The sequence below is a fragment of the Phascolarctos cinereus genome, unplaced genomic scaffold, assembly GCF_003287225.1.
Source record: "Phascolarctos cinereus isolate Bilbo 61053 unplaced genomic scaffold, phaCin_HiC Scaffold_5;HRSCAF=322, whole genome shotgun sequence".
Taxonomy (NCBI): Eukaryota; Metazoa; Chordata; class Mammalia; order Diprotodontia; family Phascolarctidae; genus Phascolarctos; species Phascolarctos cinereus.
Window position 1 is genome coordinate 316,885,800 of NW_027555958.1, and position 24,365 is coordinate 316,910,164.

Sequence of the window (24,365 nt, forward strand, 5' to 3'; positions counted from 1 at the left end):
GGCCTTTCCAGAGTTCTCCATGGATGATGATATTGCTGCTCTCGTTGTTGACAGTGGTTCTGGAATGTGCAAAGCTGGCTTTGCAGGGGATGATGCCCCTAGGGCTGTCTTCCCTTCCATTGTTGGGCGCCCCAGACATCAGGGTGTGATGGTGGGTATGGGCCAGAAAGACAGCTACATGGGGGGATGAGGCCCAGAGCAAGAGGTATTCTGACCCTGAAGTACCCCATTGAACATGGTATTGTCACCAACTGGGATGACATGGAGAAGATCTGGCATCATACTTTCTACAATGAGCTCCGTGTGACCCCTGAAGAGCACCCTGTGCTGCTTACAGAAGCCCCCCTGAACTCCAAAGCCAACAAAGAAAAGATGACTCAGATTATGTTTGAGACCTTCAACACCCCAGCCATGTACGTTGCCATCCAGACTATGCTGTCCCTGTATGCCTCTGGTCGTACCACTGGTATTGTGATGGACTCTGGTGATGGTGTGACCCACACTGTGCCCATCTATGAAGGTTATGCCCTTCCCCACGCCATCCTCCGTCTGGATCTGGCTGGCCGTGATCTGACAGACTACCTCATGAAGATCCTGACCGAGAGAGGGCATGGTTTCACTACCACGGCTGAGAGGCAAATCGTGTATGACATCAAGGAGAAGCTGGGTTATGTCACCCTAGACTTTGAGCAGGAGATGGCCACTGCTGCATCTAGCTCCTCTCTGGAAAAGAGCTATGAGCTTCCCGATGGTCAGGTTATCACCATTGGCAACAAGAGGTTCCAATGCCCAGAAGCTCTCTTCCAGCCATCTTTCTTAGGTATGGAATCCTGTGGAATCCATGAAACTACCTTCAACTCAGTCATGAAGTGTGATGTTGACATCCATAAGGATTTGTATGCCAATACCGTATTGTCTGGTGGTACCACCATGTACCCAGGCATTGCTGACAGGATGCAGAAGGAGATTACAGCCGTAGCTGTAATGAAAATCAAGATCATTGCCCCACCTGCGCTTAAATACTCTGTCTGGATTGGAGGCTCCATCCTGGCATCTCTTTCCACCTTCCAGCAGATGTGGATCAGCAAGCAGGAGTATGATGAATCTGGGCCTTCTGTTGTCCACCGCAAATGCTACTAAATGGACTGTTTGTGTTTTGTTTTGTTTTTTTTTAATTTTGGTTTGGTTTTTTTTTTGGTCAAAGGATATGACATGATAATTGCCCGAAAAAAAAAAAGAGATGAGATTGGCATGGCTTTTTTTTGGGGGGGGGCGCTTGACTCAGGATTTAAAAACTGGAACGGTGAAGGTGATGAGCAGTCTAAGTATGTTGGAGGCAAACATCCCCAAAGTTCTACAGTGCGTCTTCAGGACTCTGATTGTACGTTTGTTATTTTTTTTTTAAATAATCATTCCAAATAGTGTGTGATGCATTGTTACAGAGTTACAAGCCTCTATGAAGGCTGTCCTCTGCTAGAGCAAAGGAGCTAGGTAACAAAAATCCAGATGGGGAGGGGGGAGGGAGGGCAGGTACTAGTATTGCTTTACATGTAAATTATGTAATCCTTTAAAAAAAAACTTTTTGTATCTTCCTCCTTAATACTTGTTCCTTTTTTTAATTGTCAGCCATAATGGATGGCCCCCTAAATTCCCTCCCTGCCCCCAACATAGATGTGAATGAAGACTTTACAGTCTCCCTGCGAGTTTTATGAGATTGGTGCCAGTACTTGGGGGAGGGGAGGAGCTTTACCTGTACACTGACTTAAGACCAGTTCAAATAAAAGTGTACACGTTAAAGAAAAAAAAAAAGAAATGATGGTCAAGCAGACTTCAGAAAAACCTGGAAAGACTTGTATGGACTGCTGCTGAGTGAAGTGAGCAGAACCAGGAGAACGTTGTACATGGTAGCAGCCACACTGTGCGATAACTAACTTTGATAGACTTAGATCTCCTCAGCAATGCAAGGATCTAAGACATGTCCTAAAGCCTCATGATGGAAAATATTATCTACAACCAGAGAAAGAAGTATGGAGTTTGAATGCAGATGGAAGCATACTATTTGCTCTTTTTTTTCTTCTGTTGTGCTTTGTTTCTTCTTTCTTGTGGTTCTTCCTATTGGTTCTAATTTTTCTTTACAACATCACTAATGTGAAAATATGTCGAATAGGAATGTATACGTAGAGCCTGTATCAGATTGCACTCTGTCTTGGGGAGGGAAGGAGGTGGGGAGGGAGAGAAAATTTAAAACTCAAAAGCTTATCGAAGTGAATGTTGAAAACTAAAACTAAATTGATTTTTAAAAAAGTGTTGTATTCTAAATAATTTATTTTGTAAAAGCAGCTAGGTGACATAGTAGATAGAATGTTAGGCCCGGAGTCAGGAAGACTCAAGTTCAAATCCAACCTTAGATCCCTATTAGTTGTGTGAACCTGGGCAAATCACTTAACCTTTGTTTGCCTTCATTTTCTCAAGTATAAAATGAAGATGATAATAGCATTTAACTTGCAAGCATCCACACCTTATGTGGAGCTCACATAAGATAACATTTGTAATAAAATCATTTAGCACAGTGCCTGGCACATAGTAGTAAGTGCTTAATAAATGCTTGTTTGCTTCACTTTTTGTTTCTGGTTAAAATTTTCACATAGTGATGATGTATGAATGGTGTATGTTCTTGATTAAACTTACTGAATGAGCTATATCATGTAGGCTGGTTGGAAGTATTAATAGACTTGATCATGAGGATCTTCTTTAGTCTAAAGGCACTAATGGGAAAGGGGATAAGGAAAGTGAGCATGGAGAGGTATGTACAAGAAGTATCTGGATAGGCAGAAAGAATTTCTTTGCTTCTCTTAGGTACATGTTGGTGAGTCGAAGGCAGAATTTAATTTTACTGTGTTTATGTTGTAGTCCTTATTCAGACAAGATGCTGAATGAGTAGTGAGATCTGCTTTAGAGTATAAAATCACTTACTTTATCACAGATATTTAATGGATTGTTACGCCACTTGCATTCTAAATGTTCTATAATGCCATGATTTGAACTACAAGTATTCTTTCCTAAAATTTAGATAAAATATTTATCAGTGGATACAAAGTGGAAATGTGTTTATTGTAATTGGATTTTTTTTTCTTTGCAGATCCTCAAGAGTGACTGATCTATGAAATGGCAGAGAATGGAAAAAATTGTGAACAGAGACTTACAGGGATGAGCAAGGAACAGCACAACGGAAACTTCACAGGTAAATTGTGGTAAGCTTAGAACTGAAATTTTATGGTTCAGGGAGAGTGTTGTGTGCTGATTCAAGCCTAGTACTTTTAAGGAAAACACATTCAGCATAAAAGAAATATGACTTGCAACTCATTGTTACCTTTTGATAATAATGGTGGCCTCACCATTTCTGGCCTCACAGAAACATGAAATACATTTTCCTAATAAAATTATTACAATTGATCTTGTGGCATGATAAATATTTTAATGAATCTCCTGCAGCAATGGATTTTTTTTTCTTATTGATTATAAGGGATTGAGAAGAGTGGGTAAAGTGGGAAATTATCAACACTGGATATAAACACTTTTTTCCCAGGTAAGAGGAAGAGAGAGATGGCGTATGGTAGCTGGTTGGAGTGAAAGGTGCAAAGGGAAATATTTTGTAGGATTGGAGAGACTTAAGCCTGTTTGTAGGAAGATGGAAAGGAAACCAGTGTAGAAGGGGAAATTGAAAGATGTATGAGTAAGAAGAGATTGACTCTGGGACTTGAAATCTTGGGTCTTTTGGGAGAGAATGCAATAAAGGAAATATAGCCTTTCTAAAGAGTAAAGATTCCTCTTTTGTGACAGGAAAGAGGAATGCAAAAGTAGGTAATGATGATAAGGTTTCGGGAGTGGGGAGGGAAGCTGAGGTAATTCGCAAGATTGCATTGTTCTTTCTTGTGAAGAAGTAGAGAGATCATCTGCTTGGAAGTGTGAAGTCTGGGGAGTTGTAGTTGGGGACTAAAACATCTGTAACTTTCTAAACACGTTTTGGATCCACATGCAGTGTATCACTTCAAGTTAATTAGAATTGTGGCCCAAGGCATACATATGTTCTCTAAAGACAGAGATGTCATACAGTAAAGCATATTCAATAAGCCAACCATATATCCAAGATATAAATTAGTGTTTATTACTGCAGTGTTAAAGTTCAAATTAACAATCTTAATAAGTTGAGGGGCTAATTGCATGGCTTTTTGGCATAGATGAGAAGGAAGTAGAATTTTCCATTTACCTTTTTTTCTTCTTTCTTTCAGACCCCTCTTCACTGAATGAAAGGAAGAGACGGGATCGGGAAGAAAGGCAGAATATTGTCCTGTGGAGGCAGCCACTCATTACCTTGCAGTATTTTTTTCTGGAAATCCTAATAAACTTGAAGGAATGGACCGTAAAGTAAAGTTTTTCTTTGCCTTTGATATAAACTGTTTTTAATTATATTTGAAACCCTGGGCTGTGATTGTCACTATATTTTTTACCCAAAATAATTACTTGCATTTGGAAAAACCATTGTGGAAACCTGTTTTTCTCTTTTCTCTGCAGAGACTTTAAAAAAACAAAGCCAGGCTGAATATTGCAAATATTTCTACCAATTTAGTTTTTATGGCTCTTGATCTATTACCTTATTCTCAAGTTCTGTCTGTTTAATTAGAAAATAGTTATAATGTTTTAGGTTTTCTTTAACATGCCCTTTTTACAAAGAGGCTCTCAAAAACAAGAACTTGCTTGTATTTCTGGATTTACCTTAAGACAGGGGCTCTTAACCTGGGGGTTTGTGAACTTGTTTTTTGTTTTGTTTTTTTTTAAGTTGACAACTGTATTTCAATATAATTAGTATTCTTTGGGATATTATGTATTTTATCTAATGTTTTTAAAAACAGAGGGATCCTTAGGCTTCTCCAGCAGCCAGAGGTATCTGTGACACGTAAGAGAAGCCAGCTTCCTAATTAGTGGGTCTTTGAAAGCTACTGAGTTAAAGTTTTCCTTATTCTTTAATGGAACAAAGCTCAAAATATGTGAACTTTGTATATAGTAAAAGTTTTTTTCTGCCTTTAAGCATAGTGCTTGTAAATCTTGTTGCTCCAAATGTCCTAAGAGGCAAGTTGAATTTTTACAGGTCTTATCAGGCAAGCCCTGCGTGGCCTTCTCAACATAGAAGTTTAGTATGTAGGATGGGGCATTGTATAAGGAAAGAAAGGCTTCAAGTGGTTCAAAGTATTATCGTGATAATACACAAGGCAGAATATTTATGGATTGAAGTAGAAGCAGTCATTTTGTTTGAGTAGTTTCCTCTAATTGAACCCTCTATGCTGGCCATCCCAACAGCTTCAACAGGGATTTGTTTTGACAGTGATGAGAGGCCTGACATTGAGACTGCAAGAAACTCTGATTATCATTTATTTATTTTTAAGATTGTGGCATCGTCGAAGCATTGTGGTGTCTTTTTTAGTACTGCTTGCTGTGCTTACAGCTACGTATTATATTGAAGGAACACATCAACAGGTAAGAGTTCATTTAACATTCTGCTTTTGAAAGCCCGCCAATACATTCAAACAAATCAGTTTTGCCAAGGGGATGCCATAAGTTTCAGGGGATTTCCTATCAGTTTGAGCAAGTAACGTAATATTTGCACTTAAATCAATTAAGTTAGCCAAGTGTGAGCAGTTAGTATGCTAATACATCCTTTTGGTTTTCTGGAAGTTAGTTAAATATCACTTTTCTGGTGGTGTCCAAGCGTTGTCAATCTTCTTAAAAATTCTGTTTTTATGTATTTCATTAAATATTTCCCCAATTACATTAAAAATTTTTAACTTTCATTTTTTTAAATTTGGAGTTCCAAATTCTCTCCCTATTACCCTTTCCTCACCCTTTGAGAGGGCAAGCAATATGTCAGTTATACACGTGAAGACATGCAAAACATTTCCATATTAGCCATGTTGCATATAAACATACGAAAAAGCAAAGATAATAAAGTGGAAAAAAGTACCAAGTATTATGAATCTTCCAAGAATTGTCAAATCCACACATTTTATGTATAAGGCAAACTTACATTTTGTACCAGGCAGAGTTTTATATTATTTTGGGAATAGGCTTGTATAATGTTGTAGGTTCATTTACAAATGTGAAATGATTGGGGGAAAATTAGAAGTTTTAGCACATCTTTTTGGATTAAAATAACACAAGTAAAATATGCAGTAACAGTGTGTTCTAAATTGTAGGTTCTTTATTTTTAAGCACATGGAGCTCAGTTCTCAGGTTTCTGTGATTTTTAAAAGTACTGTTACAGATATTTAAAAAGAATCTTTGGGGGCAGCTAGGTGGCGCAGTGGATAGAGCACCAATCCTGGAATCAGGAGGACCTGAGTTCAAATGTGTCCTCAGATACTTCCTAGCTGTGTGCCCCTAAGGCAAGTCACTTAACCCCAAATGCCTCAAAAACAAAGAAACAAACAGAAAGAATCTTTGTGTGTTTTAGAAAATTTGAAATGAATCTACTTGGTGGCAGTGGCCAAATTAGAGTCTGAAAACTGTTCAATAGTGGAATTATGTTATCTTTCTGAAGAGCCTGTGCCACAGTTGAGGCACTGAAGCCAGAACTTCTAGAACTACTTTTAACTGGTGGAGAGAGAATTGCACTTAGAGACAAGACTTGGCTCAAAAATTCCTTTCCTATTAATTAGTTGTGTGACCTTGAACAATTTACAACTTCTAAGTACTTTGTTCTCTCCATCTGTAAGTCAGGGGCTCTTAACCAGGAGACCATGAACTTTTTTATATTTTGATAAGTGTATTTCAGTATCATTGCTTTCCTTTGTAATCCTGTTTATTTTATTTTGTGCATTTGAAAACATTATCTGGAAAAGTCCGTAGACTTCACCAGACCGCTGCCCAAAGTGATCATGGCACAAAAAAAGTAAAAAACACCTGTCTAGACTATCCCTAAGATTCTTTCCAGTTCTTTCTTACTTACCTTCTAGTCTTGTGTGATTCTGGAATTCTTCACACCAGTGTCCATGTCCTGATGAACTTGAAGTTTTCTTTCCCTCTTAGTTTGTACTTGCTACAATGGAGTTACTATATACCCCAGCCCCAGTGTGTCTGTCATTTTGCATCTATTTTTAAAAAAATCTGGATGGATAATGAAGAACATGTTATATTTACAGTGATAGCTATCACTTTTTTCCACTCTATTCTTCTCCATTGTTCTTTTAAATTCAGAGAATTTGGACTTTTAAAAAGTTCTTCTCTTTTTTGGTAGCTTCTTAATCATGACAGCTATACTTAAGAAAATAACAATTTGGAACCTAAAATCTTTTTGCTAATTGGCTGAATGATAATTAACCTTTTTGTTGCCCATCTCCTACTACATACTTAGTTCTATAAGAAAAAGGAATGAGTTTTTTTTTCTAGTTGTAATCCTTTATTTTTGTTGATTTAACCTAATATTGACAAATGATTTGGGGAAATTTTGAAATTGTATTATTTTTGTTTTTCAGTATGTGAAATATATGGAGAAAAAGATTCTTTGGTGTGCCTACTGGGTAGGCTTAGGAATTCTGTCTTCTGTTGGTCTTGGAACAGGTCTACATACTTTTCTGCTTTATCTGGTAAGAGTTAACATTTATTTATTTAAATTTTTTTATTGATATTTTTTGCTTTTACCTTCATCCCTGAATATATTTCTTCCTATTAAGCCATCCCTTATAACAAAGAATGAAAAAGAGAAGGAAAAGAGACAGTTTGGAAAAACCAACCAACATACCAACTGAGCCTAAATAGACAATATTCTACATATATAGGTCCCCAACTTCTGCAAAGAAAAGATCTTTTCAACTCTTCTTCCAGGCAAAGTTTTATCATTATAATTAAACAATTTTATTTTTAAAAATGCATTTTTATTGATAACTTTAGTTTTTATATCACCTACATGTCCCTCGCACCTCTTAGACCTAAAGAGCCATTCCTTGTAACAGAGAATAAAGAAGAGGAAAAACCCCATTTGGTGGAAGTTACTAAGATATCATAAAAGGCTAATATTATGTGCTGTGTTCTACATAGTTTCTCTTCTCTGCAAAGAATCAATGAGAGGTGCCTTCTCATAGCTCTTCTTGGGAGCCAAGTTTAATTATTATAGTTTCACAGCATTCATTTTTTTAGTGTTTTGTGTTTGTTTCCAAGTTCATTGTTGTAGTCATTGGATGTATTATTTTCCTGGTCTTTCTTACTTTATTCTGTATCGGACCATATAAGTCTGACTGTTCTTCTGACTTCTTTGTGTTTGCCCATTTTTTATGACATAGTAATAGTGCATTATATTCATGTGTACATTACATACATTACATTTTCTTTAATTATTCCCCAGTTGATGGGCATCCATTTTGTTTCTAGTTTTTTTACTACCATGATAAGTATTTATTGATGTATATGAGACTTTATTTCATTTGTCTTCCTGGGTTTATGCACCTATTACTGAGATTTCTGAATCAAAGGGTATGGATATGGACATTTTAGATACTTTATTTTTACCATAATTAACATAATAATTGTATAATTTAAAAAACTTGCTTAATAAATTTGATGGAATTGTAAGTTGACTAGCCAAAGGATCACTTATACCTCTTGTGACCTTAAAAACAAGACCAAGCTCTGAGGTGAATTTTCTCTAGCATTTGAAAGGAGAGCCAGCTATGGAGGATGAACCTAACTTGGTGGGGGTAGGGGAGGATTGCTCTTTGCATTATACTTCTTCCAGAGTGGGATTTGTCTCTTCTCTTTTCCATAAGCAGCGAGATCTTCCAGTATAACACCTCACCCAGTAGGAGACATTGCACCTGAAAGAGTAGTCCTCAAAAGTCCAGCAAGTCCTGAGCTATTTTTGAGGAGAGAGAACCCATAAAGTACCTTGAATTTAGGGTAGTCATCCCCCAGGAGAGCCAGCCTGAAAGTGTGAATTGGAGAGGCAGCCCAAGGGAAGCTTTTCAGTTTCATGTAATTGAAATCATTTATTTGACCATTTGTTATTGCCTGTATCCCTTGTTTAATGAAGAATTCTTTGCCTAGCCATATCTGTGAAAGGGCTTAGTTCTCTGATTTAATAGTATGGTTTTTAATTATCAGGAAAAGAATAACTTTTTAATAAGCAAATTTTATAGAAAATTTCTGTCTTTTAATCAGTGTCTTAGTTTCAGAAGCTAAATATCGAGATAGATTTTAATTATCTTAATCTCTAATTATCTTAATATCTTAATTATCTTTAGTCATCTAATCCCCAAATAAGAGTGGTAAGATTGATTTTATTTTTTTAAAATATTTTATAGTTTTTTAAACTTTATTAACTTATCTTGATTTATGAGCAGTCATTTCCATAAGCTTTTGAGTTTTAAATTCCCTCCTTCCCCAAGATGGTGCACAATCTGATATAGGCTATACATATAGATTTCTATTAAACACATTTTCACGTTAGTGATGTTGTAAGGAAGAGTTAGAACCAATAGGAGGAACCACCAGAAAGAGGAAACAAAACACAACAGAAGAAAAAAAAGAGCAAATAGTATGCTTCCATCTGCATCCAAACTCCATAGTTCTTTCTTTGGATGTGGATAGCATTTTCCATTATGAAGCCATTGGAGATGTCTTAGATCCTTGCATTGCTGAGAAGGGTTAAGTGTATCAATATTAGTCATCACACAATGTGGCTCTTACTGTGTATAGCGTTCTCCTGGTTCTGCTCACTTCACTCCACCTCAGACTATACAAGTCTTTCCAGGTTTTTCTGCAGTCTGCCTGCTCATCATTTCTTATAGCACAGTAGTATTTCATTGCATTCATATACCACAACTTGTTCAGCCGTTCCCCAATTGATGGGCAATCCTCTCAGTTAGTAAGGTTGATTTTAAAAGAATAAAGCCAGCAGCGTATTTTTTTTTTTTAGCTTGTGGATTAAAACAAAACAGAATTTTAAAACACCCTCAGGAGGCATAAAAAGAACATTTCCCCCTTATTTTTTTCTAATTCAAGAACAGGTTTCTTCTTGAGATGTTCAAATATTGCTACATTATTTACCCCTACCATCCCCAAATACAAAAACAATTCAGCATTTAAAAACTGATCTCCAAAGGAAAAACATTGGTGAACAAGAGCTAAGAGTAGACTCTTGAATTATTTTCCTTATTCTGCCACCTAAGGCTAGTTCAGTATCTCTAGTCTATAGTGACTTCATTTTTGAAACAGATATGATGGAATGGAAAAGATAAAGGAAAGACTATGTGGGATTTGAATTCCACACCATATTGTTGAAATTCTAGCACTCTTTGTTACTGCAGCATATGATCTTCCAAACATTTAAAGAACAATTAATTCCAATACTGTATAAACTATTTGAAAAAAATAGCTAAAAATGGAGTCCAATCAAATTTGTTCTATGACACAAATATTGTTTAGATGGCTAAACCAGGCAGGGTAAAGACAGAAAAAGAAAATATAGTCCAGTTTTCCTAATGAATATTAATGCAAATATTTTAAATAAAATATTATCAAGGAGATTTACAGAGATATATCACAAAGATCATATGCTATAACCAGGCTGTATTTATCCCAGGAATGGAGGCCTAGTTCAATAATAAGAAAACTATCAGTATAATTGACCATGACAATAACAAAAGCAACAAAAATCACGATTGTATCAGTAGATACAGAAAAGACTTCTTTCAAAAATATAACATCCATACCTATTACAAACACTAGAAAGCATGTGAATAAATGGAACTTTTTATAAAATTATAAGTGGTATCTTTTGAAAACCAAATGCAAGTACTCTATGAAATGGGGATAAATTAGAAGCCTTTCCAGTAAAAGCAAGGGTGAAGCAAGGATGTTCATTATCACCATTGTTATTCAATATTGTACTTGCAATGCTAGCTATAGCAATAAGACAAGTAAAAGAAATGGAAGGAATAAGCATAGGTAAGAAGGAAACAAAACTATTATTTTTTTTCTTTTTAGGCAATTGGGGTTAAGTGACTTGCCCAGGATCACACATCTAGTAAGTGTCAAGTGTTTGGTCTGAGGCCGCATTTGAACTCAGGTCCTCCTGATTTCAGGGCTGCTGCTGTATCTACTGCACCACCTAGCTGCCCCTAAAACTATTATTTTTTGCAGATAGCTACAGACAATATAAAATACTTGAGAGTCTATCTGCCAACACATCCACTGAAACTATATGAACACAGTTACAAAACACTCTTTTTTTTAAATTTTAAAATTTATTTTGATTTATCAACAATCACTTCCATATACTTTTGAGTTGAAAATTTTTCTCCCCCTTCCTCCCCCCCATCCTCCCCAAGATGGCTCACAATTTGATATAGCCTTTACATTTACATACCCATGAAACGTATTTTCATATTAGTGAAGTTGTAAGTAAAAATTAAAACCAATAGGAGGAACCATCAGAAAGAGGAAACAAAAAACAGAAGGTCAAAATAAGTGATAGCAATTCAGCTTCCATAATTCTTTTTTTGGATGTGGACAGCATTTTCCATCATGAGGCCTCTGGAGATGTCTTAGATCCTTATAGTGCTGAGAAGGGTTCAGTTTAACAATATTAGTCATTGCATAATGTGGCTGTTATTGTGTACAGAGTCCTCTTGGTTCTGCTCACTTCACTCAGCATCAGACCATATAAGTGTTTCCGTGTTTTTCTGAAGTCAGCCTGTTCATCATTTCTTATAGCACAATAGTATTCCATTACATTTATATACCACAACTTGCTCAGCCATTCCCCAATTGATGGGCATCCTCTCAATTTCCAGTCCTTTGCCACCACAAAAAGAGCTGCTATGAATATTTTTGTACATGTGGATCCTTTTCCCATTTGTTTGATCTCTTTGGGATATAGCCCTAGAAGTGCTATTGCTGGATCGAAGGGTATGCACATTTTTGTAGCCCTTTGGGCATAGTTCCAAATTGTTCTCCAAAATGGTTGGATCACTTCACAACTCCACCAACAATGTATTAGTATTCCAATTTTCCCACATCTTCTCCAACATTTATCATTTTCCTGTTTTGTCATGTTGGCCAATCTGATAGGTGTGATGTGGTATCTCTACAAAACACTCTTTACACAAATAACGACATATCTAAATAATTGGAGAAATATTTATTGTTTATGAATAGGCTGAACCAATATAATAAAAATGACCCAAAAATGACAATTAATTAATTTACTTACTTAGTGCCATACCAATCAAACTAATTAGAGAGCTAGAAAAAAATGACAGAATTCATCTAGAGGAACAAAAGGTCAAGAATGTCAAAGGAATCAATGAAAAAAAAATTGTATAAGAAGGGGCCCTACCTGTAACAATCTCAAATTATACTGCAAAGCAGTATCCATTAAAACAATTTAATATTGAATAAGAAATAGAATGGTTTGATCAGTAAAGATCAATAAAGAATCCAGTAACCCTGGATTTTAGCTACTGAGGCGAGAACTCACTATTTAGGGGGCAGCTAGGTGGTGCAGTGGATAGAGCACCAGCCCTGGAGTCAGGAGGACCTGAGTTCAAATCTGCCCTCAGTCACTTGATACTTATTAGCTGTGCGATCCTGGGCAAGTCACTTAACTCCTATTGCCTCACCAAAAAGCAAAAACAAACAAACAAACAAAAAGAACTCATTATTTAAAAAAAAAAACTTCTGGGAAATCTGGAAAGTAGTCTGGGTGTGTTGGAAAGAGCACTGACTTTGAAGTAAAAAAACCAGGGTCAAGCCCTGGCTGTACTATTTATTAGCTTCTTGATCTTGATAATATCTCACTTTCCTTGTCTAGATGAGGTTGGACTAGATCATCTCTAAAGTCTGTACTGGCTGTAACATTCTGTGATTCTGAATTCATATAGATAGAGTAAAAGGATTATCAGATATTATTGAGAAACTAGCTGAGATTATGTACCATAAATTTGTAGCTGAGTGAAATATTCAGAATTTGCAGCTTTCTTCATTATCACTCAGCAGTCCTACAGCCAGGAGCAGAGAGAATATTTTACAGAAGTAAGGTTGCTTAAAGATAAGGATTCACAGGCCAGAAAAGTCATTTGGCAAGGGAAATCTAAGGTAGAGGCTATTGAAACATTAAAGTGTCAGACCATGATGTCAAATCTGAATGACAAATGAAGCCAGAATGGCAGAGATGGACTGATGCCATTCAAATGGGTAATAGAATCAGAGGTGTCATCCTAAGGGCAAAAAGTCGACTGTATTAGAATTGTTAAGGTAGAAAAATGAGAGGTTGTTATCTGAGCATAGAATTTCAAAATTCCAGTTTCTTGGTGGTGATGCAGTTGAGATGATGAGGTCCAAGGTATGACCATATGGATATGTGAATGAAATAGATTGGAAGAGAGAGGAAAGAGGAGGAGGTCACTGGAATTTTGTTGGAGTAATTGTGTAAACAGATTCTTTGGGGGAATTGTCAGCCTTAATATTGAAATTTCAAAGATGGTGGCAGGGGATGAAATGAAGATGAAAACTCTGAACCAGGTACTGAGTAAATGACAAAGTTGGATGAGTTACTTGGAAGTTAGTCAAAGCAGCCACAAGAATAGGAGAGGGAGGAGTGCAAAATAAATTATTAAAAATTCAGGTGTGTTTTAGTAGCCAGCCTTACAAGATAGAGTAGAGGGGAGAGAAGCATGTTGCTGTCTCCATATCATGTTCCTCCTTTTTTTTTTTCTTTTGGGAGGAAATGAAGGCAATTCCCTATTAGGTGACAGCTTAGATAATGTGAAGAATTTGAAATCTGGTATCTCTAATACAAGGGTCTCCTTTCATTATTTGTTTTTGTTGTTGAATCTTATAGACAGACAAATTACGCCTAGCAGGTAGCAGAAACTACCAATTTAATTTATTATATTAGCTACATGCCTTCCCTTAAGATGGTTGGTTAAAAGATTTTGTGGGTTGGCAAATTTTTGTTTGTTGGTAAGGCCAAATTTATTCTTCCTCTATTACATGTAAATTCCCAGAAAACTGAAGTGATCCATTGTCTTCCTGGCAAACACACATTGTTTCCTTTTAGTAGAGCTGTGACATGAGTGTTGTAGAGATGTTTGCTCTCTGGCCTAGTAGAAATCATGCTGAGAGTGAAAAGTGTTCCTTCTCTCAGCTCCCAATTTTATCACCAGGTGTCTGAAACTGTAAAAGAGTCTAGGCTCTTATGTGAAATTATCTGGGATCTTACAGCCTGTTAGAGGTCCTTAGAGTAAGATGTATTATATCAGTAAAACTAAGGGGTTTAGTATGTGCTTTCTCCTATAGACTTTTGCCTATTGGCTGGTTTACCATTGTTCATCCATTTGCTACATGATTGGACCGTAACTTTTCTGAGCAAGAAATGGTTAGGCTTAACATACCTCAAGAACCCTTTATTAAAGCCAATTTTGAAGAGAAAATCTTATGGTAGTAGTGCTTGAGGAAGAAGGAGGACTTTATGGGAAAATGGAACCCTGTATTAAGAAAGGGGTAGATGAAAAATCCAGCAAGTTGTAAGTTAGCTGCCAAATGGCAGAAATACTCGCTATTTTTCGTTATTAACTACACATTGAGGGGAAAAAGGAGTAAACTTATGGTAGTCTTGCTCTAGATCAGATGTTCTCAAATATTAACATTCATTCATTATCACCAACCTGGACTGTAACCAACCTAAGTCTTCCTGCTCTCTAATCTGTCTCTAATCTAATCTAACCTTCACACTGCTGACAGATAAATCTTACACATAAATCTGTCTAGTTAGGACTCTAAAATGCTCTCAAAAAAACTTCAGTGACTCCTTACTGCTTAGTGAAGAAGTTTGTCAAAGAGTGGTCCAGGATTCCTGGGGGTCCTTGAGACCCTTTCAAGGAGTATTCATGATCAAAACTGTTTTCATAATAATACTAAGATATTTTAATTTCCAATACTATAAAAATCAATAGATATAACTCACATTAACAAAAGCTTTTTTGGAGGGTCCTCTATAATTATTGAATGGATAGAGGTCTGTGACCAAAAAGTTTGAGGATCATTGATCCTGTAGACAGACATTTTACCTTTGTTTTATAGATTGCCATGAACAAAGAATTCATCATCTAGCAGCCAACCTCCTGGTATTTAGGCTGGCTAGGTCTAACCTGACAGGAACCGTCTTTATCTGGGACCATAATCAGAGCCTTCTCAGCTTGGTAGGATCTTGGTAGGACACTGGCCTAGTAGTCCTTGAGAACCCAGCAGGAATGAGACAATGAAATCAGGGTTAGGCTTTTCTGGAGGGATTTTTCAAATCTTAAGGATTAAGGTTAAATGTTAGAAATGATAAAGATTGGTAGTGGCATTATTGCATTATCCTTCCTATGCTACTTTTCTGGAACTGGCACTGTGAACCATCAACAAGGTCAACAATAAGAGCATTGTTTTATTTTTAAAACTACTATGGCTTTGTACTGAGAAAATGACCATCTAATATGCTGTTTATAGGCACAGGTAGATTAGGCAGTAACCAAGTTACAAGACAGGAAAATGACCAGAGTAAGTTGCAAACTATTGGTACTGGCCACTAATGATTCATGAAGTTCTGTCCTATCTAAAAATTACTACTAAGTAGATAGATGGATCTCACTGTTCAGTTGGCTTTCAAGTATAATGCAGTGAATCTAGTTTGACACTAGGTGGAGACATTGCCTGGAGTAGTACTTGTAAAGGGCACCTGAAAAACTAAATCCCCTTGCATCCTGTTTCCAATTTATCCCACCTCTCCTGTACAGGGAACTGCAAAGAAAAAAGAAACTCTGAATGATAAAATAGAAAATCAAAAACAATATGGGTAGCTTACCTATGTTGATTATGATTTCTAACTTCTGAATTCTCTCACATCTAAGAATCAATTAAAAGCAATTTCAGCACTTTGATTTTCATGTATATTTAAAAGTCAAAGTAGTCATGTCAGGTGGGGAATGTTAATTGCTTCATATTGCTTAACCTTTAGGTAATCAGTTAAGGAGACAAATTTTTCTTTAGTCTGAGTGAAAACTTCCTAATAACTAGAGATATCTGAAAATGAAATAGGCTGCTTAAGAAGGATAGGGAATTTTGTATCATTGAATTCCTCAAGTGGAAGCTATATGAGCATTTGTCAGAAATGGTTCAGAAGAGGTTAGGCTTTTAGGACTCAGTGACCCTCTGAAATAGTTTCTAAGTCTGTTGTTCTATGATTACATGGGAAATAAATCAGGCATCATTGAGTGTACAATGAATGTCTCAAAGGATTTTACTCATACTGATATTAATACTTAATTTTCCTCTGTGTTAAGGTGGCTAATAAGACTTTTTTCAGCTTTTTATCAATTTGTATGTGTTTTTCATCCAAATGGAAAATGTTAACAATGTCAGTATTATTGTAAAATAAGAGTTGAGAGAAACTTGTTCCAGTACTTGTAACTTACATATTACTTTTCAACTTCAAAAGCCATAGTCAACTGGAATTAAATTTCATTCTTCAGGCATTTATAGCTTAGCATCTTCCTCCAGGATCTTCTGAAATTGATATAAAATGATTGACAGATCAATTCATTTGGAAACATCAGAAGATGAAATATTTGTCATACTTGAAATATTTATCCCTAAGCATGTGGAAAGGATATTTCTAAAGGAGCAGTTTTTCTTAGCTCTTCTTTAATATTAATAAAAAAGAGGAAGTAAGTATGTATTAAGCACCTACTATGTGCCAGGCACTGTGTTAAGTGCATTATAGATATTATCTCTTTTAATCCTCACAACATAGGTGCTTTTCGAGCTAGGTTTCGAACCTTTATTATCGTCTTGTTACAATTGAGGAAACTGAGACAGACAGAGGTTAAAGTGGCTTGTAAGGGGTCACAAAGCTAGTAAGTAGCTGAGGCCAGATTTGAACTTAGGTCTTCTAATTCCAGTCTTAGCTCTCTATTTACTGTGCTCTCTAGCTGGCCTTGAAGGTTACTGAACAAATGTATAGTTTAAAGGCCCCCAGCTGTCTTTTCTGTTACCAGTCACATTCAACAAAAACTAAGGGAAGGCTTCTCTTACTTGTTTTCAAATCCTGAATTTGGACTGATTTTATTTATAATTGTGGTTAGAATTTTGGGGGTCTTACTCTAGTACCAAGAATATCAAGCCAAAGTAAGGGTAGCAACTGGAAAGGCCCTTCTGGTCACAGCTGTACCAGCTCAAGAAAGAAGCAGGAGACAGAGCATTTGACCATGCAGTGACTTTCTAAGTATAGTAATTAGCAACATTCCTTTGTTTACCAGAAAGCATGGATCATCATTTAAATATTTCTCTCCAAAGTATATAAAAAGTAATATGCTAAATTTAGATATATGAATAGGTATTCATTATGTTGCTAAGTAATAGGTATTTGTGTGCCTAAATTTAACATTCTCTACAGGGCTTGGAAACAATCTCTTTTTTTAGTTATAGTTATTCTGTCATTGAAGCATACCATAAGATGACTCCATTATAACTATATCATATTTATTGAAAACCAGTATGTGACATTGTGCTTTCTCTGTAAGAAACAGATATTTCACAGCTTCCAGGGTGGTATTCCTAAATCACAGGTCTGACGTCCCCTAATCAGTAAATTCCAGTAGCTTCCTGTTACCTCTGTGATCAGATACAAACTCTGCTGTTTTGGCCTTTAAAGTGCTTCATAACCTGACCCCAAACCACCTTTCCAGATTTATTTTGTATTGTTCTTTTTCTCATACTCTGTGGACCAGCCTTTTTGCTTTTCCTCATACATAGTACTTCATTTCCTGTTTTCTCCTTCCTCACCTCTACCTCCTTGGAATCCTCAGCTTTCTTCAAAACTCGGCTCAAACACCACCTCTTACATGAGGCTTTTCTTGATTTCCTCCCAAGCTGATAGTTGCCTCCATTACTTTGCGTTTACTGTATATGTATTTCATACATACTGTATGTACATACATGTTGCTATCATAGATTAAATGTAAACCTGTTGAGGGGGAAGGACTTTCAACTTGACTTTGTATCCTCGCTGCCAAACACAGTGCCCGCCTAGTACATAAGCAGCTGCTTAAGAAATGTATGTTGGTTGCTTCACTTGATGATTAAGTGCTTTGTTTTCTGTGATGTAAATATTTCTTGAATTCTCTTTAACTTGGCATATGTGGACAGAGGCAAAAGTATTTGATTAAGTAAACATGAAGTGATCTCAAATGGCTTCAGTCACTGTAGTAATTGTTAATACCATGGTAAGCAAAGACCTACTTCTTAGGTGTGAAGCATTTTAATTTGGACAGAAAGTTCTTTTATGGTGATTTAAGATGTGATTATATTGACTGATTTCTGTCTTTTATACTTATTCATCTTTCTGTCCCTTTGGGGGCAGAAAGCCATGGAATTTGCCCAAGTACAAAAGGTCCTTAGTTAAAAGTACAATTAATACTTCTGTAATGAGAGGGAAGGAGGAAAAAAAAATGAGTGGTGACACTGTATCGATCATGCTTTCTGTATGTTTATGTAATGACTCTGATGATAAGCATGCAGTGACTTATGACTTCTGGAAAGGTGAATAAGCATTGCAAAATGACAAGTCACCTCTTGTATTTTTTGTCTGGTTATGGAATCATCAACGTTTCTCCCCAACTTCTTCTAAGAAATGACGTGGGTATCAATTATTTTTATGTCAAGATTAAAGCATCATGCCAAAAAATGAACCCAGAACTCCCTGCGGCATGGAGGAGGATTTCATTTAGCAAAGCAAAGGGGAACTCTAATGCCTAACACTTGTTTTACTTCATTCTTGGTTGTTGTGCCCTTTGGAGTTGTCTTTCTCTTTTGAATTTCTTTCTTTTGAGCATCACAGCCATTTTGTGGGTAAAATTTGTCTAGATTTAAAGAGATTAGAGTCCACTAGTAATCTAGCCTGATTTCTAAACATTATACTTTAATTATGAAAATAACCCCAAGTATAATAGATATAGATATGGTATCTGTAGCCCTAGAACAGGAAGAGACCCCAGAGGTCATCTTGTCTAACCCATATACTTTAACAGGAATTCCTCCCAACCACACATCAGACAAGTGATGATCTAATGCGAGGGAATTCACTACCTCCTGAAGTAGCCACTGCAGGATATTTTTATTTATTTGGAAATCCGTTTGTGTGATATTGCATGCTTTTCAGAGGCTTCGTAAATGTACTCTTTCATTTTTCCTGTCTTGTATCATAGGTAAAATAAGTGAATTTAACCCCATTTTACTGATAAAAATCCAGTGAGACTAAATGATTGATCTAAGGTTGAATGACTAGAATCTTGGCCTCTTCTACTCTCTTCTTCAATAATATTAGTACCACTGACCTACATTTATATAATATTATGTATTTACAAAGTACTTTTACATCCCTTGCCTCCATTTGATCACCTATTATTCAACCCGTGGAGAAAGTTGTATTATTAGCCCTATTTTACATATAATGAAACGATAGCTCAGAGAAGATAAGAGCTTTGCCCTTATTAAGATAAGTGATGAGGCTGAGAGTGGAGCCATCTTTCTGATTGAGGCTACTTACTGCTTTTTCCACTATACTACACTGAATTGAAATGAGCTGAACTTTTAACCCTCTTTTAGAATTTTGAAACTTTTTTATTCTATCCTTTTAGAATTGTTCATTGCAAAGTGGAATCATTGTGAAATTCTATTCTGTTCTTGATGGGAGAAAACATTATGTTAAAAAGATTGTAAGTTTAAGGCCTGTGTTTGCAACAGAATTTCAAAATTTCTCCAAAACTCCCTTAAAAGAAGAACAACAAAGAACAATATGGTTTGCAAGTCTTATAGACAACCAGTTGTCTCTAAGTCATTGACTTATTGCCTAGATAGTCTTAATTAATTACATTCTAAACTTAACAAATCCCTATTAGTTTTTAGTGGTGGAGTATGGCAAACAAATGTTTTTTCATTAGAATCATTACAGGGTTCTGGACTGGGTATCATTACTTTTGCCCTAAACTTCCCAGAAGAAAGTGCTTAGGACTTTTTACCCTTGAGAAATTGCTTGACTTGTGTTTGTAGCTGATGGATTAGGTTATAAGTGGATATTACAAAAGTGCAAAACTCTACAGTTTTTGGTAATATGTTTTTAGGTCTAAGGAAATAATATGCAACGTGAAATAGGTCTTTTCTCACACACAACACCTTTTCTTTTATTGTGATATTTTTCACCTTGGCTGGTCTAGAAACTTAAATAAGTAGAACTTACTAATATGACCTAATTTCAGTTTTTTGCTTTTATGCAGATGTCCTTGGAAGAAAGGAGTTTAAAATGTTTGCCACGTGTCTACTGTAGCTTTTTTCTGGTGTTTCTTCAGTTCCTTATGATTTGTAGATTAAACATAACGATGAAATCAGACCTTTCAGTTATATGAATTCCTTGTAAATAGAGGAAGCTTAGAATTAATCCAGCTTTGGGTGGTGTTGTTTTGTTTTGTTCTGGTTTTTTTTTTTTAATTTGCGAGGCAGTGGGGTTAAGTGACTTGCCCAGAGTCACATAGCTACTAAGTGTCAAGTGTCTGAGGTCAGATTTGAACTCAGGTCTTCCTGACTCCAGGGCCAGTGCTGTATCTACTGTGCCACCTACCTGCCCCCTTTTTAAATTTTATTTATTTGAGAGAGAGAGAGAGAGAGAGAGAGTGTGTGTGTGTGTGTGTGTGTGTGTGTGTGTGTGTGTGTGTGTGTGTTTTAATGTGAAAGTGAAGATAGCCTAAGATTCCTAGTAGTTAATCAGTCCATATATATTTATATGTATCACATCTACTTTGTACCTTTCTACAGAAATGAAATATAGCCCCTGCACTCAGTACTTAGTTTTTATTAGGAGCAGAAATGGTAAGAGAGTGCATTCCAGGCATGAGGAACTGGCAGTACAAAGGCCTGGAGATGAGAAATGGAAGGCTGCCTGTGAAGAAAAGGCTAGTTTGACTAGACCATAGAGTGTATGGAAAGGAATAATGCGTCATAAAACTGGAAGGATACATGGGCCCAGGTGGTAAAAAGCTTTAAATGCCAAACACAGAAGACTTTATTGAATAGGGGAATGACATGGTCAGACCTGCATTATGGGAAAATCACTGATAGCTTTGTGTAAGATGTGTTGTGGTGGGGATTTTTTGAGATGGAGAATCCAATTAGAAGTTGCAGTAGTCCAGGCAAGAAGTTAACAAGGGCCTAAACTAGGAGGATGGCCATATGGATGGCAGAAGGGGATAGATGCAAGAGATATTGTGAGAGTAAAAACAAGATTTGGGGGGCAGCTAAGTGGTGCAGTGGATAGAGCACTGGCCCTGAATTCAGGAGGACCTGAGTTCAAATCCGGACTCAGACCAAACACTTGACACTCACTAGCTGTGTGACCCTGGGCAAGTCACTTAACCCCAATTGTCTTAAAAAAAAAACAACCAAGATTTGGCAACTGATTTTATATGTAAGATGTGTGAGAGTGAGGAGTAGGGGATGACTGAGAACGTGGATTATTGAAAGGATAATAGTGCTGTGGAGAGAAAAAAGGAAGAGGGCTAGGTCTGTACCCCTTGCCCCTGGACTCCATCCCTCCATCTGGAGTGCATGGAGGTGGACATCTGAGAGCTCCTCCTACATCTTTGGTTTAAGAATGCCCCCAGGATATTCAGCTCATCATTTTCCACCTGGCTCTTCTCTTAAACTTCATGATCTCCAAAAATTCATCATCCTAGAATATAAAATCAACAGTGTAACTCTTAAGTCCTGAGATCATTTTTCCTCCCTGGCTACAGGAATTCATTGTGACCTTGTGCTGGGTCCTCTCGCCCCTTCCCCCTCCACCTTCTTTTTCAGCTTCTTTTTATGTCTCCCCCATTAGATTTTTAACTTCTTGAGGCAAGCAAGGTCTCTGTGCCTTTTTTTTGTATCCTCAGCGCTTAGCACCTGCCTGGCACATGATAGGTGCTAAATAAATGTTGATTGTTGTTGTTTGAAGGAAAAGATACAATCAGTTTGGTTTCCAGCATGTTGAGTTTGAGATGCCTATAGAACATTTCATCTTGAAATGAAGCATGAAGCAAATATAGCTTACGAGAGAGATCAGAGTTGTTTATATAGATCCTGGAAGTCATCTGCATAAAGATGATAATTAAACCTCTTGAAGCTTATGTGGTCACCAAGTGAGAGAATATAGTGAGAGAGATAAGAAAGCCTAGGAGAGCACCTTAGGTACACACACAGTTACCTACGGGATATAATATGAATGATATGCCAGCAAAGGATTCTGAGAAGTAGTTTAAACTAAAATATAATCTTCTACCCACCACCTAAGGGTTTTTGTTCCAATAATGTAGTAAATATTTTTCAGTGAGTGAAGATATGGATCTCCTAAGAATACCATAGTTCTCCTACATCCTTATTAGGACCCTAAATTTGTTTTGGTAGAGGCCAGGCCTCTTTTGCCTAATGGGAAGTTGCCATTAGCAAGGGCATCTTCCAGCTACCTCTTGACAGAATTGGTAACAAGAAAAAGGATAGGAATATAAAACGCACTCCTTTTAGCAGCCAGGCATATTAAGGACCTGCACTCCTAACTCAGTCTGTCTTTACAGTGCCCCAGCAGTCTTTTCACCCTTGAATCTCATATGTCATACATTGGAAGTGCTATCAGCCTCTGTTGCTTCTCTTTCTGATTGTCTCCTAGAATCTCTGTTTTAAGGAAGAGACCCAGTGCAGCCATGTCTTCATTCTTCTTCAGGCTGCAATTCTGAATATCCCAGATTTTCTCAGACCATTCCCCCTCTTTCCCGCCTTGTCTCTTTCATTGTTTTTTATGTTTCAGAGAGGTCAAGGTCTGTCTTTCTGCTTATGTTTGTATTCCAGCTCTCAAGAGACAATCTGGCACATAAATGCTTAATTAAGTGCTTTTGTTGGGTGTGATTTAAGGAAGGACAGATACATCTCCCTGTTTAGAATAGAAACTTAGCTGTTCTCTTAAGACCTTTAAAACCAACCAGAATGCATAATACGTTTTTGAAAATAACAGAAAATTAATTTCATATATTTTTCTGAGTTATTACTTAAATTATTTCAATCAGTAAATCATTCCATTTCCATATCTCATGCAAAACGGTAACGTTTGGAAATGTAACATTTTCATCTGTCTAGCCAAAACAGCCCAAAATAGTAAAAAAATTTTTTCATAAGCAGTTATGTACATTGCCCTCATTCAAAATCTTACCTCATGATCTAACCATGGTTTTTTTCTCACCCAAACTTACTCTGGGTTGGCCAAGTTCTACGTCTTCTGTGCTAGACAAGGCAAAATTATTCCATAATCAAAGCTTTGGAAATTATAATGTAACATAGCTCTTCAGAACAGATACATGGGATTTTGAACTGAAACAGAACCAGATGTCAGATATGTCACAAATAGGCTCAGATGAGCTCGTTGGGTTGGTTTTATTTAGCATTACTATACTGAGCAACACAGAAGGATCACAAGATACTGTGAAGGCTCTTAAGATGGAATAGCCTTATTGCAGATAAAGTGATTTGTCTGTTTCATCTCTGGTCCATTTTGAAATTATTGTAGTTCTGAGAATAAAGTTGAAGGAGAAGTTTAGCCTTTGATATTTTGAGCTCATATAACCTTTCTAAATTTCCTTTCCTGTTGCCATTTTATAATTTCCAAGGATTTTTTATTTTGTTTACTTCTGAGTTTGTTTAGACAGATAAAAAGTTAAGCAATAGAACATTGTTCTATTGTGTTAAGAAGAATTTACTGGACATCCCCATGCAGCTACCAAAGTTCAAACTCATATGCTGAGCTGGCGGCTAAATGGCCTGTTAGGAAGGAACAAAGAACAAGAGACTGAGTTATTAGGGTTCTCATTTTGTCTGTGAAACACCACATCTCATTCTAAGGCTGAGTAATCATGACTTGACTTATTAGAACAGTTGTGGGAAATGGGCAAGTCTGTTCAGTTCAATGAATGAAAGGTCCAGAGGAAGGTAGGGGAGATGTAAAATATCTTTATATAATTAATTTTGAGATTCAAACTAAAAGGTGGTAGAGGGGGCAGTTTATCTCTTTGGGTAATTGAAAAGTAGTCATTTCTTCTTTTATAACTCATGGATTCTGTTATCTAGCTTCAGGAAGCCTGGTAAATGGCAAGTTAGCCTTTGTTCGTTGTGAGGATTTTATATATGCATCCTCAGCTTCTAGAACTCTGTAGCTGTTTGTTTATAGATTGTACTTACAATTGGATTTTCATATGTTT

The 24,365-nt window shown here is 36.6% G+C and overlaps 1 protein-coding gene and 1 pseudogene across 3 annotated transcripts in view; both read left to right on the top strand.

The window, feature by feature from the left end:
* Positions 1-24,365, top strand: part of VMP1 (vacuole membrane protein 1) — a 138,919-nt gene that overhangs the window by 33,333 nt on the left and 81,221 nt on the right. The window contains exons 2-5 of one of the 3 annotated variants that reach the window (XM_020991832.2): positions 3,140-3,241; positions 4,290-4,425; positions 5,442-5,532; positions 7,527-7,637. In XM_020991832.2, the coding sequence (XP_020847491.1) occupies positions 3,166-3,241; positions 4,290-4,425; positions 5,442-5,532; positions 7,527-7,637 (414 nt within the window). In that variant the 5' untranslated portion in view covers positions 3,140-3,165. Of the gene's footprint in view, positions 1-3,139; positions 3,242-4,289; positions 4,426-5,441; positions 5,533-7,526; positions 7,638-23,966; positions 24,097-24,365 lie in introns of those variants that run through there. The other 2 variants (XM_020991833.2, XM_020991834.2) reach the window with 2 other exon arrangements.
* On the top strand, positions 5-1,813 carry LOC110212048 (actin, cytoplasmic 1 pseudogene; annotated as a pseudogene).